A 16,828-nucleotide genomic window follows, 5' to 3' on the forward strand; every position below is an offset into this window, starting at 1 on the left:
GATTTGGAGCTTATCTAACCCCTGCCAAGCCAGACAGCTCTAAATCTTCTCAGTGAAATCCAATTCTGCATAATTAATCATAATATCTGAATTGGCATTCTCATGTGTTTGTCCTTAATTCTAAATACAATCGGTCAAGAGTTCACAGCATCGGCAGGAAGTGGAAATCCTTATTTTTTCTTGCTTTGAGAAAGTTTCTGATATAGATTCATGTGGGCGTCGGAAACAAATAAATCTGTTCTTTTTTGGGGTTGTACCTGGAAAGTGTCTGCAGACTAATGTATTTATAGAAATCCACAGGGTTTCAGTCAGGGGTTAGCCAGAGAACAAGGAGAGCTCAAGTCACTCCGTGTGTGACAGCCAGCATATTTACTCTCCAGGGTAAACAAACAGGAAAGGGGTGGAGGACAAAAGTGTTGTGCGGGAGCCCGTAGTTGTGCAACGGTGTTTATCCCATGATGTGATTTAAAAAGTAAAAACAAGATATGGAGTCAGAAGTTTACAATTTTCCACTATCAGACTTCCTCCTGTGAAAGACTTTCATTAGAACGTACATGAAACTTTAAAACTATTGACAAGCTACATTTGCAACTAAGTGGATCACTAGTCAAGCTCCTCAAATGCTCGCACGTCTGCGCTGCCCTTGTGCCTTTATGGTCACATGACATGTAGATCTACTGCGTTACATCATCCGTAACAGCAGCAGCTGTGATGCCAGGATGTCTGCCACATTTCGCTCCTGCTTCCGAGGATGCACTCTGTGAACTTTCAATCAGCCACCTGTGAATACCGGCTTTAAGACACGCAGAAATGATTGAGCATCATGAGAGCCATTGTACCATGAGCAATGAGGGGCGCATGCATATTTTAGTACCTATAATATATTCATCATGCATTTCACATAGGAGCTTCATGGCACAGTCATTTTTAGAGAGTGTACAGGGGCGTGTTAATTATTTACAGCAGGGTATTTCAGATGAGCTGCACCTCCACTCCTAGTTATATAATGATAATGATAAAATGTGATGTCATAAACAGGGTGTTAAGAAAAACAACCACTATGCAAAATTGTATCTAAAACACAATACACAATTTTATTATATTTAAATACATAGTAATAGTAATAATTGCTCTAAGTAAAAGGTTTCTAAATTATTTTACATTTCATACAGATATTGCAGTGTTTACAGTAGCAAAACTCTGTAAATATATTTGTCTTATGTATATACAGTATGTATATCATGTTAGATTAAATAATGAGTTACAAAGAAAGGGGTTAAATAAGAGGTGACGGTGACAGAACAGTGAACAAGTTTCCCTTGGCCATGCGCTCCATGTTTTATCTCCAGGATGACTCTCGGGATGTCAGGACTGCAAGACACACAAAAATAAGTGGGGATGATGATCCCTTTGTTTGGACAACATGTTTTAAGGTAAGACACAGCAGGAGAGACCAGGGAGAAATTCACACAAGCCAACACAAGACCTGATCGCCCCTTCATTATGTGAATTATGACTCTGTCTCTTGAAGTCAGAGCAGCATTTTTGGAAAGAACTGTTTGTTTTTCAGATGTCTCTAGTTTCCAAAGCAAGAGGCGGTTATGTAATCCCAAAAAGGAAACACCACACTGTTAGGGAGATTGCACACTCAAACACACTTAACTTTGACCTGTCAGCAGAAAACATGACACATGTTTAAATGTTGAGTGCTGTTATAATGTAAATATTGGTTTTTTGGTTTGGATGTTTTGTGGATAACAGAACTACAGACCAAAGCACTGAAAATAACAGCCTCCCTTCTTCGCTTGATGTTTTTTTTAGGACTTAAAGGTATAATAAGTAGGATTTTCCCAGAAAAATTATATATATGGACTTTTACAAATATAATACACTATAAATCATCACTTCTGGGCCTCTATACGTGTGTGTTGGTGAGTGTGTGTGCAGACCCTCGTGAGACCCTTCCCTCTGCAACTGTTGATTTGCTTTGCATGGGACGCTTTCAGGAGGGGCGCCAATCACAGCGTATAGGTGAGTGTGGGAGTGGTTCAAATTAGCAAATGGGCCCCATTCAGACCGGCGAACATGGCGGAAGAGCGATGCAGAGTTGGCCTTCTTTCGGTTGGACAGTTAGGTGCCTCAAACCAAGTAGGACAAGCTAACCGGGGGTTAGCATGCAAGCGTACCGGTATCCCTGATGCTGTCGGTGTTAGCTCGGCGGGGTGGACGTGTTCCCGCACGAGAGAGTGAGAGTGAGCTTCTGGTGACGAACAGCCCAGGAGGAGGGGCCCAGTTTGAATGTGTTGTTGACAAAATGCAAGGGAAAATCCTACTTATTGTACCTTTAAGGTAAGTAAGCTCATCTTGGACTGACAGTACACAGAGGCACTCTGCAAGTTATGACAGGTCAAATGTTAGGTGTGATGATGGCGAAAGAAAAACAGGCGCATCCATCCCAAAAGAGAAAAGAAAATTGTTTTAACAAACCATGGCCCTGTCTGTTGCACCACGTTTGAAATGTATCTTTTTATAGCATGAAGCTTGTCAAAATTAAACTGCAATGAGCTATACGCTCCTTAAAATAAGCTGCAATCACTTTAAGATACATTTCTCTGCAGGCAAAGGGCCAGGGCTTCACACAGGAAGAGAATGGGACAGTGCAACACATTTTGCAGAGCCCTCTGTGAAGGCTCTTGCTCTTTGGAAAGTCAAGCGTCACCAAAGTACAAGGCATTGTATAGATACACACCCCCTCCTCTCACATATAAATAGTATCCATACATAAAAGGCAAACTGACATTGGTCACATATATTTCCATGTCACAGTGTAAAAACAGCACTGCAATCAGAATGTCTGCTACAGTCATTCCCAGTGCGATGGATGTGTTACATGGAGATACGGTGAGAAGCAGCTGTCGGTACACGATTGTTGTGTTGAGGGTGGGAAGGCCACTCTGTATTACAGAGGGAGGGGGTTAGGAGCAAGTTCCCAGATGCATTAAAGTATAAGGAAAGCAGCTACTGTTAATCCAGAAGCAAACAGTGAGAGAGGAGGAGGGCGGGGAGGAGAGAGAACATGAAAGGAGTTAAAGAATTAAAGCAAACAGGGATATGAGAGAAAATGGAAGCAGGAATGTAAAAGTCGACTTTAAAAAGTTAGGGACGGGAACCAGCAGAAGACAGAGAGTTAGGCGCAGAGGAGACGTTTTTCAGCCTTTAGAAGGGACCTCCACCAGACAGACGCTTCCAACACCCAACACCAAAAAACTGCAGCTGTAGCCTTAAACCCAATCAAGCTGGGGTAGAAAGTTTGGGGTTAAGGGGCTCTGGGACGAAGGGAGGAGAGGAGCAGAGCAGGATGGACTTGGGAAGCGGCAGGGTCTCACACATACACACCCTCAGGGTTGAGACTGGACACTAGAGGGTTTTGCAGGTTGCGTGGATGTCCCAGGAACTGTTTGGCAGTGGGGCGAGGCGGGGATTCCACTTGAGATACGCTGTGCCCTGACGGAGAGACATTAAACACATTAGCATAAAAATAAAATGTTGAGTTTTACTTTGGTAATTAGTTTTGTTACCATACCTCCATTAGTGTATCCCTCCTGCAGAAGATGTGCCAGTTCCAGCTGATCCAGCTGCTCCTGAAGATCTGTGCGTGAGTGCGTGTGCGCCGGCAGGACACCCGCCTGCTGTATAAACTGCTGCAGGTTACACTGCCGCAGATCCTTATTCAGCTCCTCCAGCTCCTCCTGTTTGGCCTGAGAGGGAGAAGAGCATGGATCAGCGAGGAAAACAGAGGATGACGGAGAGATCACATCAGTCAGCGCTGACTCACTCACAACACTAACACCCTGTTCGGGTGCAGCATATGGAAACAGGATGAGCTAAAGATGGCTTGGATTTAATTCTGTTGTCATAGGTAACAATAACAAAACACGCTCAACAGAAATTATTATTTAACTACTGTATTTTGCCTTGAGGTCAACTAAGCAGTAGTACTGTAATGTCATGCATCTTTTCACCTTAAGGGGGCAGCAGAGTCTACAAGTTGTGACTCAAGTAACTGACCGAGCCTCCGACCTATCAGCCATCATCAGACAACTCAGCTACAATGAATCATCAAAGTCATGAGCATACATTTTTCAGATTCCAGCAGCCTGAGGCATACTTATAAATGGATACATTTGCTGCTTTTAAAAGTCATCTTAATTAACCAAACACCAAAGAGGGAAATCACTAGAGTTCAGAGATCCTCCATCCAGACTCTGGCATCACCTTTGCACCCACAGATCTACACTGTGATGCACACAAACAAGCAAGTCAATCAGTCTTAATCGACTACCCGTTTGTGCTAAATCAATGTGTCTGCACACAGTACAGGAAGCAGCAGCAGCATGCTTTAGCCCTAGCGCCTGTGTGTGTGTGTGTATCCTGTAATTGATGTTGGACTGAGGCAGCCTGCTGAGGCACTTCACACCTGCAGGTCTGCCTCCATTAGCCTAATGACAGGAACGCTGCGCTCATCACCACCGACACTCAAACACTCGGCAGGCAGCCGCGACTGTTGACTGACACAGCTAGACGTTCACACCTTTCCATTACTATACATTGAGCTGTATCGTACTCTATCATCTTACCAGTGCTAACATGTCATTTACAGGAAGTAGAAGCGTCTATCTTTAAGGCGATGACTGCCTCTAGTGGTTATCTTGAATTCTTGCAGTGGCTACATGTTATGACCCGATGGTATTTGTATAGAAAAAGCTGCATGCCTGTTTTTTTTAGCAGATTATTTCCGAATTGATCTCTCTCTGCTCCATCAATCGGGCACTAAATCTGTTAAATTCACCCCCTGAGTCAGACACATCCCCACGGGGAAGACTGACTCATGACTCAATTGGGCTTATTGTTACTGTTAATCAGTTTTGCAGCCAGTTTGCTATTTATTACAAGGAGCCAAGATGGGGAAAGAGACACAATGGTCTTTCAGTCTGAACGGTCTTGGCTAATGAAGACATGGCAACACTCTATTTCCTTCTGACAAAACATCGTCTCCCGCTCTACAATAAAAGAGGAATTTAATTTTCTTCACTTCGCCGCTTGGAACCGGTCTGAATGAGCTCACTGAAGAGTATACCAGAGCCTTTGGTAATGAGGAAACTTGCGTTTCACTTAAAACTGGGTTAGGCTTTTATTGATACAGCCGCCTCTATGACAACCGCCCAAATGTAAACAAACAATAACACCATAAACTACAATAAGTTTAGACTCAGTGGATCCAATAAAAACGGGCTCTTTTCTACAAATCAATCGTCTTTAATCTCTTTTTTTTGCATACACAGGATACAAGAATATGACGATACTGGTAATGTGATATAAACACCATAAGTAACCACGTGTTCAGAGCATGCATACAAGATGAGAGCTGCCAAACCAGTTCGGCTAGACTGTCAATTCAGACAATAAAACATTTTAATACAAGGCAGGATATGAGTGTGCTGCATTCATGTTAATGCCACAATAAATCATGTTTCTGTGTCTCTGCACTAGTGTTTGTCTGCTGCAGTACGCAGGTAGGAGAGGGATTTGTTTCACAGTATAAATAGATGAGGGTCTTTACTATCCCCCTCATGATGTGGATTTACAGCCCCTTCTCCAGAACCGTCACCTCTCTCCTTACCTGCAGCAGAGACTCTGCCTTCCCCAGCGCCTTGTCAGTCTCAGATAGCTGCTCCTCCAGATCCGTCCCGTGACGCTCCTGGCTCTGGAGCTCTGTCTTCATCGCGTCGAGGGACTCCTCGGGTCTGTTGGCTTTCCCTTCGGCCTGTCTTTCCCGCTGGATCTCTTGCTCCAGCTGAGCGGAGCGCACGGAGAACTCGTGGAGCCGCCGTCCGCAGTCGTCTAGCTGAGCGTGGAGCTCGCCCAGTTTCCTCCTCATTCCTCGCTCCCTCTCCACCTCCGCTTGAAGCTCCTCCTCCCAGTACTGCTCGTGGGCCAGCTCGGCCTGGTTCCTCCGCATCGCTAGCTCCAGCGCGTCCACCTCTTCTTGCAGGCGGGCATCAGACACAGGTGAAGGACAGGGAGATGGGTAGGGACGCTCACAGGAGTGTGACTCCCTTTCTAGGGCTTCTAGCTGGGCTTCAAACGCCCTCAGTCTCTCCTGTTGCTGCAGAACCTTCCTAAAGACCTCCTCTTTGGATGGGCCTATAGGTGGGGAGGGAGAGGGGGATGGGGATGGCACATGAGAGGATACGGGGCTGGGGGAAGGAGCCGGGGAGGCTCTCTGTTCTGGAGAGTCCCGAGGAGACCTCTTAAACTGTTTGGCTTTGGATTTAGGAGAGGTGGATGGCCCCAGGTTAAAGGTGAGTGCTTTCTTGGGTTGGCTGCGTTTGGAAGGCTCTGGCTCAGGATGCTTGGGCAGAGGAATGGGGCTGGGTCTGTCTTGTTTTGAGCCGGGGCCGTCGCTGCTGCTCGGGCCAGTCCGACGCAGGAAGAACTGAACTTCGCTGCCATGTTGGCCCAACTTAGCCAGGGACTCCAGAGGTTTCTCCGTGGCTAGCAGCTGCCTCTCTGTGTCCCTAAGACGCTGGATCAGGACGTAACGACCTGTCTGACCTGTGGACGGAGAGAGACAGAGAATGAGTGGAAGAAACACAAACTAAACTCGCCTTAAAAACCAAAATATCAAATTAAAGAAGCTGTATAACCCTCCTTTTCCCCCCTTCAGTGTACTTAAAGCAGTTAGTTTGACTCCTCCCACTGCTTCTACGCAAGTTATGCTGAGTGAACAAATGACATCAGACGCATTATGATGATGCTGATACCTCTAAATCCCTGCCTCTGAGGAAAGGAATAAAGGCTGCTGCGTAAGACTCGCACGACATGTAAAAAATGTTCAAATAAACCAAAGTTTCCACAAGGACCTTGAAATTAGGACAAACCCTCCCTAATGACTTGGCAGGCAGCTCACTCATGGAAGGAGGAGAGCGCTAAATCTGGATTTATGTTGTTCGACGCCGCTGCAGTGTATGGCTTGAATATAGCCGGAGGGCACAGGGACAGAGAGCCGGCTCAAATCCAGACTGACCCCTCTGACAGGCGCTTGATTTGGGTCAGCGGAGAATGAAAAGGTGAGAGCGGACGCAGATTTCTGCAACCGCTGCAAGTACAAGTACTCCTTGTTTTGAATTCTCTCCTCAGGCAGGGCTGTTATCTAATCACTTAAGGCCCCTTTAGATAAACTCTCAAGCAAACAAACAAAGTAACAACAGCCTAAGACTAGTTTCTCAGCACAATGGCACAATTATTTCACAGCCGAAAAGACTTTGCGGTACTCACCGATAGCCTGGGCGAGAGCGATGACCACATCCTGGCAGGACGTCTCCTCAGACAGGCCGCACACCACCCGCACCACTCCGTCCACCCACACTTTGAGCTCCATCTGGGACCAGGCAGGACGGGGTGAAAGGTAAGACGGGTGTTGAAATCAGATCACTTTACAGGTTTGCTTCGCTTTAGTCAACGCTGCATGGCACTGACTCCTAAAGACAAGAACAGAGAGGCACGTTAGAGGAGTGTTTGTATCCGTGACGATTAATCCAGAAAGTTTCACTTGTAAGAAGAGACTCTTGTGAATGTAGGAGGGCGAACCAAATACATCTCTTCTAAAGGCTTCACCGAGCTCGATCATGATGTAATCTTATCCCAACATATGACACAACTTGTTGCTACCCTAAACAAAAAACACCAGAGGCGGTCTTATCCACAACACCCCAGTTAGCTGGTAGCAATTTGTTGAAATACCTGTTATAGCAAACAGACAGACGTCACAAATGTTCTGCGCTAAGTGGGAACATCATTGAACTGTACATTTGAAGTACAGCAGCCGAGAGGTGGAGGGGTGTAAAATTTTGTTAGGTTCCTGGTGGTTAGTTAAGAGTCCCGGCTGTATCTTGTGGACCTGGGAGCATAAATGCCAATCTGTAACCCAATTAAACGCTCTGCTGCCCTCCTTCAAAGCCGTTATGATAGCTTACTGCCGAGGGGAACGGACAGGGGAAAGTGGAGCAACTCAAGTGTGTCTATGTTTGGGAGAGGGTGTTTGTGCGGGTAGAAATACACAGAAACTCGGCAGGAGAGGTAGAACAAGCGTGTGTGTGTGTGTGTGTGTGTGTCGCTCAGTTTGATCCTCCTCAGCAGGACCAGAACTGGGTCTCATCAGACTTCAGAGAGCAGATCAGCAGGTAGCCTTACACGCGTCTGGGCAGCAGGTTTAACCTAAATGAATATCGTTATCCAGGCCTCCCCTCTGCCAGGCTGTACTTTTACAGCTAAGCTTCAAAACAAGGTAATAAAACACCGCAGTGCTCATAAAAAGTGAAATGCCCCGGGGCAGCGGCAGGATTATGTATAGAACTTGGCAGAGTAAATGAAAGTTTGTAGCCTAGGTGGGTAAAAGACAACTCTTCACCCACAGCCAGACAGATGGTGTTCCCTTTCTCTCTGTCTCTCCGGCTCTCAATGGGAGGTGTTTAACGCTGAGCCCCGCCATTATCTTGCCCCTCATTCAGCGCCTGGCTCTGCTCCACTGGCTGCCTATAGGGAGCTGCTTTGGAGGAATGCACTGACTTCATCTGCCAGCCGGAAGAATTCCTGCTTTTCTTAACAAAGCCCTCACCCCCGCCCTGCCCTCACCCTCCACCCCTCGGCTGCTGACCTGGCCGCCCCGCACCACCATTACTTGGTAGCTTGTTTGGACGCCAAACACCAGCTCTACTGGGAAGCAACAGCCTATCTGATGTGGCAACAACATCACACAGAGCAGCTCGACATGACACAGCACACAGAGGGAATGACGGCACGGCTCCGAGATCGACTAGATCAGAGGAAACAAGCGGGAGATAGGGACGGATCATCACGTGTGGAGCCGTGCGGGCGGAGGTGATGTCTTTTTGATATGAAAAGGGAGTGCTGTCAAAATCAAACGCAATAAAATTTCAACACAGCGGAGATGTCAATATTGTTCTTTAAGAGGGCACGCAGTGTGCTGTGTTGCAACACATAATTAAGGCTGGATGAGTCACAGAGTACGTAGATAATCATTTACTTTAGCTATGTTGCTTTAGGCTTTTTAAAAACAAGCAGAGGTTAACAGGAAGTAACATTTTTAAAACCTGAAACCATGACGAGTGGAATGCGACCTTACAGGCCTGAAACACTTTCCTCATGCTCACACAGGTTGAACTCTTGACATTGATATCAAATACATGTCCGCGTGTACGGAAAATTAGGTCCTACCTGATTGGAGTTGATTTCCATGTGAACCAACTTGCAGACTGTACCCAACTGAGAGATTTCTATATCTGTCCGGGGTTTCTATGTACCGTAACAATCTCATTAAACGAGAACACAAACACACAAACATCTCCCAGCTAAGAATGTCACTCTCCCATGATGCTCGGTTCTCGTCCCTCCTGGCTGGTGAAATGTGATAATCCGCACTAACAGGAAACAAACAGGCCTGCGAGTCTCAGGTTGCTGTCTCTTCTCTTTGTCAAAGGCACAACAACACCGAGAAGCAGACATCCGCCTGACCCTGCTCCTTTTCACAGCGCAGCTACCGGAGTCCTGTGTCACTTCTCGCTGACAAACAGGTGCAGGAGAGGCACCTTTACGTACTCTCAGAATCATGAAGCACACCAACAATAAAGGCAACGATCGGGGCTGAAGTTATGTTACAAGTATTGCAGAAGCCAAAACAGGCTGTCAATCAGCACATTTGCTATCCAAAAAGGAGGGTGACTCTGAGTCAACATGCAAATCTTTTCGACAAACACGGGCAGCAGAGAGCTTTGCACATGTTCAGAGTCACTGCGCGCGCACACTCTTATCCAAGCTGCTAAAGTTATCCTTACTTGATCTACACTCACATTTCTGAACCCATCCCTTCAACCTCAGGTCGACCCAACCCCTCCAAAAACCCACTCTCACTTTTACTTTCACCCCCACCCAAACAAACACAGCGCTCAGGTTCAGCTGAAACTCTGAGCTCATTCCTGTCGTGTTTTCGCAGAGGAAGAAATAAGATAATGTACAAGCACTTTGGAGGTAATCAGCAAAGTGAAGCAATCAAACGTCTCCCACTCAGGGCACAAAAACATCCACCAAAAGAGACATTTCAGGATCTTAACTTAAAAGACAACAGGCTAGTAATATTGAATGATGAAAGGCAGAGAAAGAGAGACAGCGAGGAAGACAGACAGCGAGCAAATGAGAGAGGGAGAGGATAAATGTGGGAAGAGAGGTCTGACAGATAAAGAGTGGTGGAGAAAAGAGCGGTGATTGGAGCCATGTGCCGTTCCCTCTCTGTCCCCTCTCATCATCACTCGCCCATCCTAGCTAACCCCGCTCTGCGTCTTTCATCAGCCTGTCTGTGCCTCCTGTCTGTCTCTCCTCAATAACAGCCTCCCTGCTCCTTGTCGAGTCGGACCGGAGGCTGATGTGGTTAGCATCACAGGCCCTTCAGACGAGCAGGGCACGAGTCGGCTCGTCTGCAGGCCACGATGCATGAGCAACAGTGTTGGGGTGTCAATTTATGGGCGGTTTTTTTTGGACAAGATGGTCGCTCGCCAACACGAGAGCTTTCCTTAAATAAGAGCACAGATGTGTTGAGAACAAGACGTGGATTTTCTAACTTAGCTATATAATTAAATCTCTGTACAATTTGAAAATAAACACCTAACAACTGCCTAAGACAGGATTCCTGTGGGAGACACCCACTCTCCAGTATTTTTTCTCACACACACACACGAGGATCCAAAAATCCAAGGCATGTGCAAACACTAAAACCCACACACTCACAAAAACACAAATGTAGTTTTTATGCAACCAAACAGACACACCCTGAACTCTTGATTTCCCGTGCAAACTTTTGAACGATTCATTTCAGTCACGTTGGGAAACATTTAGACGCAGCTTATCAGAGAAATTCCAAAGAAGGTAATAAATGCACTGTAGTGTCTCAACACCTGAGCCCTGGGGCTACAGGAAGAGTTACTGGGTGTGTAGCGCATACGTATGTGTGTGTGTGTGTGTGTGTGTGTGTGTGTGTGCACGAGAAGTACAGAGCACTGTGTCATGCATTGGTCAAAGGTTGCCTTGCATGAATAACATGTAAAAGCTTGTATCTGTAAGTGTGTTTGCAGGCGCACATGCCATTCGAGCCTATCTTTATGAGAGGTTGCTGCAGCTCAGGGTGATTAGTGAGCTATCTCTGCAGCAACAGAAGTCCAAGGGACAATGGCAGGAGTAAAGGGCAGAGTGTACATCACACATCTGATCCACAGAAGGACACAAACTAGGGATGTGCATTTAGAGGTTATTTTTTGACCGACACTTTTAAAATGTACTTTTTGGATAGGATAAGAGTCTGGGACACATTGAGACACATTCCCAGCAAGTCCCCAGGTCTCCACCGCTGCAATTAGTGTAACCACGAGGTTGTGTGTCTGGCTGCCATACTCTGTGTTAGGAGGATTTAACCTCCCAGGCCTCATCAATATGCGGCCGCCTAGAGAAAAAGCGCTGCACCCAGCATCTTTTTTTCAGAGCGCTCCGCCTTTTTTGTGCTTGAAAATCTCAGAACTTTTCAGGAAGGCGCCACTTATTTCAGGCAACCAATCAGATGGGGCGCCACTCATCACCCTGGTTACCACCAAACATGGAGGAGCAACTTGTTTTGGCCGTTTCTGTCAACCCATACTGGTCGATATCACAAACAGTATCACAACAGAGACCGAAAAGCCCATTTGTGGGAGCAGATCGGCCGGACACTAAACGTTGCTGGTAAGTGTTGTGCTGTTATCGCTCTACGCGTTGCTAGCTTGTTGTTAGCCGCGTAGTAAGTTAAACTTATTGTTGTCATGGAAACAAAACTAGCAGTGTTTTTTCTCTCACCGCACAAGCGCTTTGTCCCAGCGCCCTGCTAGCGCTATTCTGCCAGAAAACACAGGACATGGGGCATGAAAGTCCATCTTGATGGGATTTGGTTATTAGGCTTGATATAGCCCAGTAGCTCCAGAAAGCCCTGCTAGCATGGAGGGCAGAGTTGGTTGAGAAACTTGTGCTGGACCCGCCGGTTGCGACGCTTGTAGCACCACTGTATTTAACATTGTCGTCATCGTCTTGGGTGAAATAGTCCCGTTTTATAACTCGTTTTATTTTGCTCTCCTCTCAGGCTCAGCTCAGCGAACGACAACAAAACACAAATGTGTTTCCCAAATAGTATATTAAAAAAACTTTTACCATTTAAGTGGTAGTATTAACCAGTTAAAATTCTTAACAGTCGATTAACGGTTAGCCGGTTAAAGAGTAAACCCCTAACACTAACATAGAAATGCAACAAGTGTTGGCAAACAGTTCCCCCCATCAGCATTAAAAAGAGAAAATACAACCGAGGCTGGGCAAAGTGGACATAATATGTTAGACGCCTCTGTTAGAGGACAGTGAACAGTGCTCGGAGAAGCTGTGCCCTCTGTGCCACTCTGGTCCAGGTTGGCAGAGATTCACACGCGCTCAAAGAGCCAGTAACGCGCTGGCACCGAGCAGCGCGGTCTCATCTGCACTGCAGAGACACTATTGTTGTTGTGGTTCCACACTCAGCAGACAGAGTTGCCTCTTTTGTGGCCCCTGGCATGGCCCCGCCTCGCCAGCTTTTAGTGCCGTTCTGCTGTGTCCACATGTTACCACTGATAAAGCTAATAAAATGGAAAACAGACACTTTTCTCTTGTCCTCCCTCGCCTCGTGTTTTGCATTGTTGGGCCTCCCTCCCCCCGTCTTTGTCATCCAGAGTTTGAGTGTCAGCGCAGTTTATGTGCTTAAAGACCGATGAGACCAAAAAAAAACACAACAGGCCTGTAGTTAAAAACAGCACAATAATTACTTATAATGGTAGAAAATGATGCTTCTTGCTTCAGCAATTACAACCACTGGAAATCTTGAAGAAACACAAGGGTATTCACAGTCGCTGCTTCGTTATGGAGGCAAGAAAAACGCCTGAGAGTGCACTTCAAAACTGAGCTGTATTTTAACTGGCTTTTACAATTTGAAAAACAGATACAAACACTTATCTAGCTCAGGGTTTTCCTCTTGCATGTGTCACCATTAAATGTGCACAGAATTACCCAGGTGGTGCTGGAAGCAACATCATAACCATTATTTATGATGAGCAAGGTGTTGCAGTCGCAGCCCCGGGGCTTCTGACAAATTCCCCACATAGCACTTTAATGAACAGGGCTTTTTAGACTCTCGCTCTGTTAGCTTTATACTTCTTGTTTTTTTCAAGCACTTAGTATTCCTCAAGTCTTCACCGCCTGAATCGAAAAGATGAGAAGTCTTTCTAAGAGTTTGCTTCAACGATTAAACTGTGCTAATGCGTATGCAAAACATCTGCGCAAGCTAGGAACGGCTAAAGTCCTCAGGCAAATATTTTAACAGATATTTTACAGGATGGAATAACATTGGCAGGCCTCTGTCTCAATCTGCTCCTGCTTGTATCTCTGACTGATCTTCATCCAGATCTGTCATAAACTAAGTGATGCTTTCTACTGAGCCATTAACAGCTCCCAGATCAGCATAACTTCCATGTAGAAGCTATCATCAGCAGCGCCTGTGGTCAGAGAGCAGGGCGTGGTCAGCATGGCACATGAGGAAATACAAAGCAAGATCTAAGAGGTTCTATTGGATGACATTTAAGGACATAAACTTTCCAATGTATACTCACCTCTCACGCAGGAGAGCTTTTGCTTTTACAGAATGTGACAAGGCAGTAAAATGTAGGACAATAATAGTCGCAGCTGGATGCGTTAGCGTGTCTGGGAGGTGTTAACAAAACATCAAACAGCGGCCTATTCACTTTGTAGTGCGTGCTAAACTTCTGAAGCTCCACTTTTACAAAGAAAACTGGGTTATGTGTGTTTTTGTTTGCCCTGCCAAGATAACATTTAGTTTTGTGTGGGCATTAGCGCATACACATGTTGTGTATATTACTGTGACAGCGACTGTGCTGCTCCGTCTTCCTCAAAGCGGAGGGCCAGGCTGCTGCAGGCTCTTCAGACACTCTGCTTGTTAATTAGACTGAACGGTTGCCTGGTTCCCCCCCTGCTAACGCAAGCTTCACTGAAGCTTCAACACACCTGATGAATAATGCATTTTTTTCACAGCACATTAATTTGGCAATTTTTTTTTTCTCAGAAGAAAAAAATCCAAATGCTTGCGAGCGACCGTCCCTTTGAAAATGTCCCCCTCCCGTCCGCCTGTGTCTCTCCTCTATTGACATGCTAATGACTCAGCGCAAAAGAATCAGAAACAGCACTAATAAGCTTTAGTCGTCATACTCGCGTACAGGGATCTGACGCTGCAGCCCTTCTCTGTTATAATGATTGGCTCGTCCAAGTGTGAAATACCAATGAGAGGGGATCAGCGGTTCATTAATACATGGGACACCTCCAAGTCAAGGGCAAATATGAGCAGAGATACCCAATATGTAGAAATCTGGACTTGTTAGGAAACATCAGCTCTTACACTCCACATGTCCAGTCACTGAATACACAAGATGTGTAAGCATGTAATTGATGATCGAGGTCGGTTTAAAGGTTGATGTAGAGACAAGAGTCATTCAGGGTCTGGCCATCACCTGTGGCTGTCACTATCACTACAGTCACACTGTGTAAAACAGCACCAAGCGTGAAATCCCAGTCATTATGAATCACCGGCAGCGCACACACACACACAGATGGTCACCTTCGCCTGAACCACATGAGAGAGGGAAAGGGAGAAGGTGTGAAAGAGATGATCTTTATTTAATTGCACTTGTTTAAATGCCTCTGAAGTAGGTTATGTTTTTGTTCCTCTACTTTGGAATTTTAAGAAACCCTGACACACTTCTTTGAAAGGCACTGACACTCCCATGAGCGTGTGGCCGCAGTAGTTTACAAAGCCCTGGCCACGATGAAACAACACTACATTATTCATCTCACCGGGTGGAAGACTTACTCATACCTGGTTTGTCATTCACTTGTTCGTTTTTCACTCCGGAAACAGAGCAGAGGCGAGTACATTAGAGAGCAGGAATTTGCTCGAGCTGACTCATGGATCCGCCCGCAGAGCCGGCAGCTAGCGGTGAGAATGATAATGCAGGATTGCACATAGCTGGCGTGAGGACGGTGGCTCGGCTGCCTGCAGGCTGAGCCACGGCGAGCACAGGAGTTTGCATTGTTGGGTGAGCAAAGGAAGAAGGCTCTAAGACTGCTGATGGGCACCCATGTGTAATTATATACCACCCAACCTGACTCAGCAATGCTTGCCAGGGAAGGAGGACATCGCTCTGTTCCCAGCCACACTCAGCACACACACGTATAGAATGTACAGTGAATAGAGGAAAACACAGCCAAAATAATACAGCAGACGATAGACGTCAGACAGGCTGTCTCAAACTACATCATGATGCTTCATTTGGGATGAAAGAAACGTGCATGTGTAAAAGTGAACCCACTCATTTAAAGGATTCAATTTGTACAGTTTTACGAGTGGAAATTAGTAGCCTTAAATTTACCAGCACATGCTATTTTAAGTTGCAGGTGCATGTGCGGACCGTGCTCAGCTCTCACTTCCTGCTTGCGTGCATGCGTGTGTCATTGAGGAGTCAGCAATGCCACGGCCTCCAGTGTCACACGACTGAAGCTGAACTCATTAGTAATTTAAAGGGCGCTTCCATGTCTGCTCATATCAATTATTCACCCCAGGTTTTTTTTTTTTTGTTACTCATTTTTAGCCATCTTAAATTCTTCAAGCACCGTCCAAAGTAAGGCCTCGAATTAAACGCAAGGAAACGTCAATGATTTGCACTTCAATCCGAGCAGCTGTATGTAATTTAATTCACACAGCCTTCGACTTTAGTGGTATTATAGGACGGCTATTTTGTCAGTGACTGTGACCGGTGTTGGTGTTTCATCATACTTTAAGCCCATGGAATTTCGTGATGCAATATACACTTGCAGTCCTTATCTGAGCTGTAGGGAATATTGCCATCAGCATGCCCAAGGAAATATATTATAATATATTAGTTTTGCTGCAAAGAAAATGGCATATAAGAGAGGTCAAAGCCACGGACTGCATCATTTAAACACAGTGATATATCAGATTAAGTTCCGTCTTAGGCAGGTTTGGGAAGTAATGGAGTAAAAAATGAGGGATTACTAGCAGGAGTACAATTTTAAAATGAAGACGATATAATACCAAACATGCTCTATAACATCTGGCATCTCAATTCTAGACTGTCTGTCTGACCGTCTCTGATAATGCCATGCCACCTGCGCCACACGTTACAACACTTCACGACACACAAGTCTCAAAACACCGCTCCTAATGGTTGCCATCAACAGTCTATGGTTGCCATGGCCTGTGGCCACAGAACAGTGCAAGTGAAGGCTTCCAGCTGTGATTATCCATGGGCTCGACATTTAGCTAATTTCAAGAAACATTTACAGGTAAGACCAACCGCTAATGTTAGCTGCACAGAATTACAGTTAAAAATGTTAGCTAACATGTCGTCTTCTACTGCTGAAAAACAGTTTGTGACTGGTGATGGCCGCGGCCGGGATGGTGAGGGTAAAAACACAATACGATGTAACACGATATAAGTTTATGGCAGTTTACCTGAAGTTTGAGTGTAGTTTGAAGTACATTCAAATGTGCATAATTACCACTATTAATTTAAACGCGCATTCGCACATTACAAAAGTATTACAATTTATTGTCTCTTTTCTTTAA

General features: G+C 45.7%; 1 protein-coding gene across 3 annotated transcripts in view; it reads right to left on the minus strand.

Annotated features, from left to right (window-relative positions):
* Window positions 1-1,068: 1,068 nt before the first annotated feature.
* The window catches only part of rassf7a (Ras association domain family member 7a), a 40,509-nt gene continuing 24,749 nt past the window's right edge, over window positions 1,069-16,828 (minus strand). For 2 of the 3 annotated variants that reach the window (XM_069687228.1, XM_069687227.1), the window contains exons 2-6: window positions 7,339-7,541; window positions 5,681-6,615; window positions 3,584-3,758; window positions 3,397-3,504; window positions 1,069-1,371 (exon numbers count right to left, since the gene is read on the minus strand). In XM_069687228.1, the coding sequence (XP_069543329.1) occupies window positions 1,340-1,371; window positions 3,397-3,504; window positions 3,584-3,758; window positions 5,681-6,615; window positions 7,339-7,441 (1,353 nt within the window). In that variant the 5' untranslated portion in view covers window positions 7,442-7,541 and the 3' untranslated portion in view covers window positions 1,069-1,339. Of the gene's footprint in view, window positions 1,372-3,396; window positions 3,505-3,583; window positions 3,759-5,680; window positions 6,616-7,338; window positions 7,542-8,474; window positions 8,628-16,828 lie in introns of those variants that run through there. The other variant, XM_069687229.1, reaches the window with a different exon arrangement.

Source organism: Semicossyphus pulcher, unplaced genomic scaffold (genome assembly GCF_022749685.1).
Source record: "Semicossyphus pulcher isolate SPU_LCO1_2020_fin unplaced genomic scaffold, fSemPul1.0.p SCAF_8, whole genome shotgun sequence".
NCBI lineage: Eukaryota > Metazoa > Chordata > Actinopteri > Labriformes > Labridae > Semicossyphus > Semicossyphus pulcher.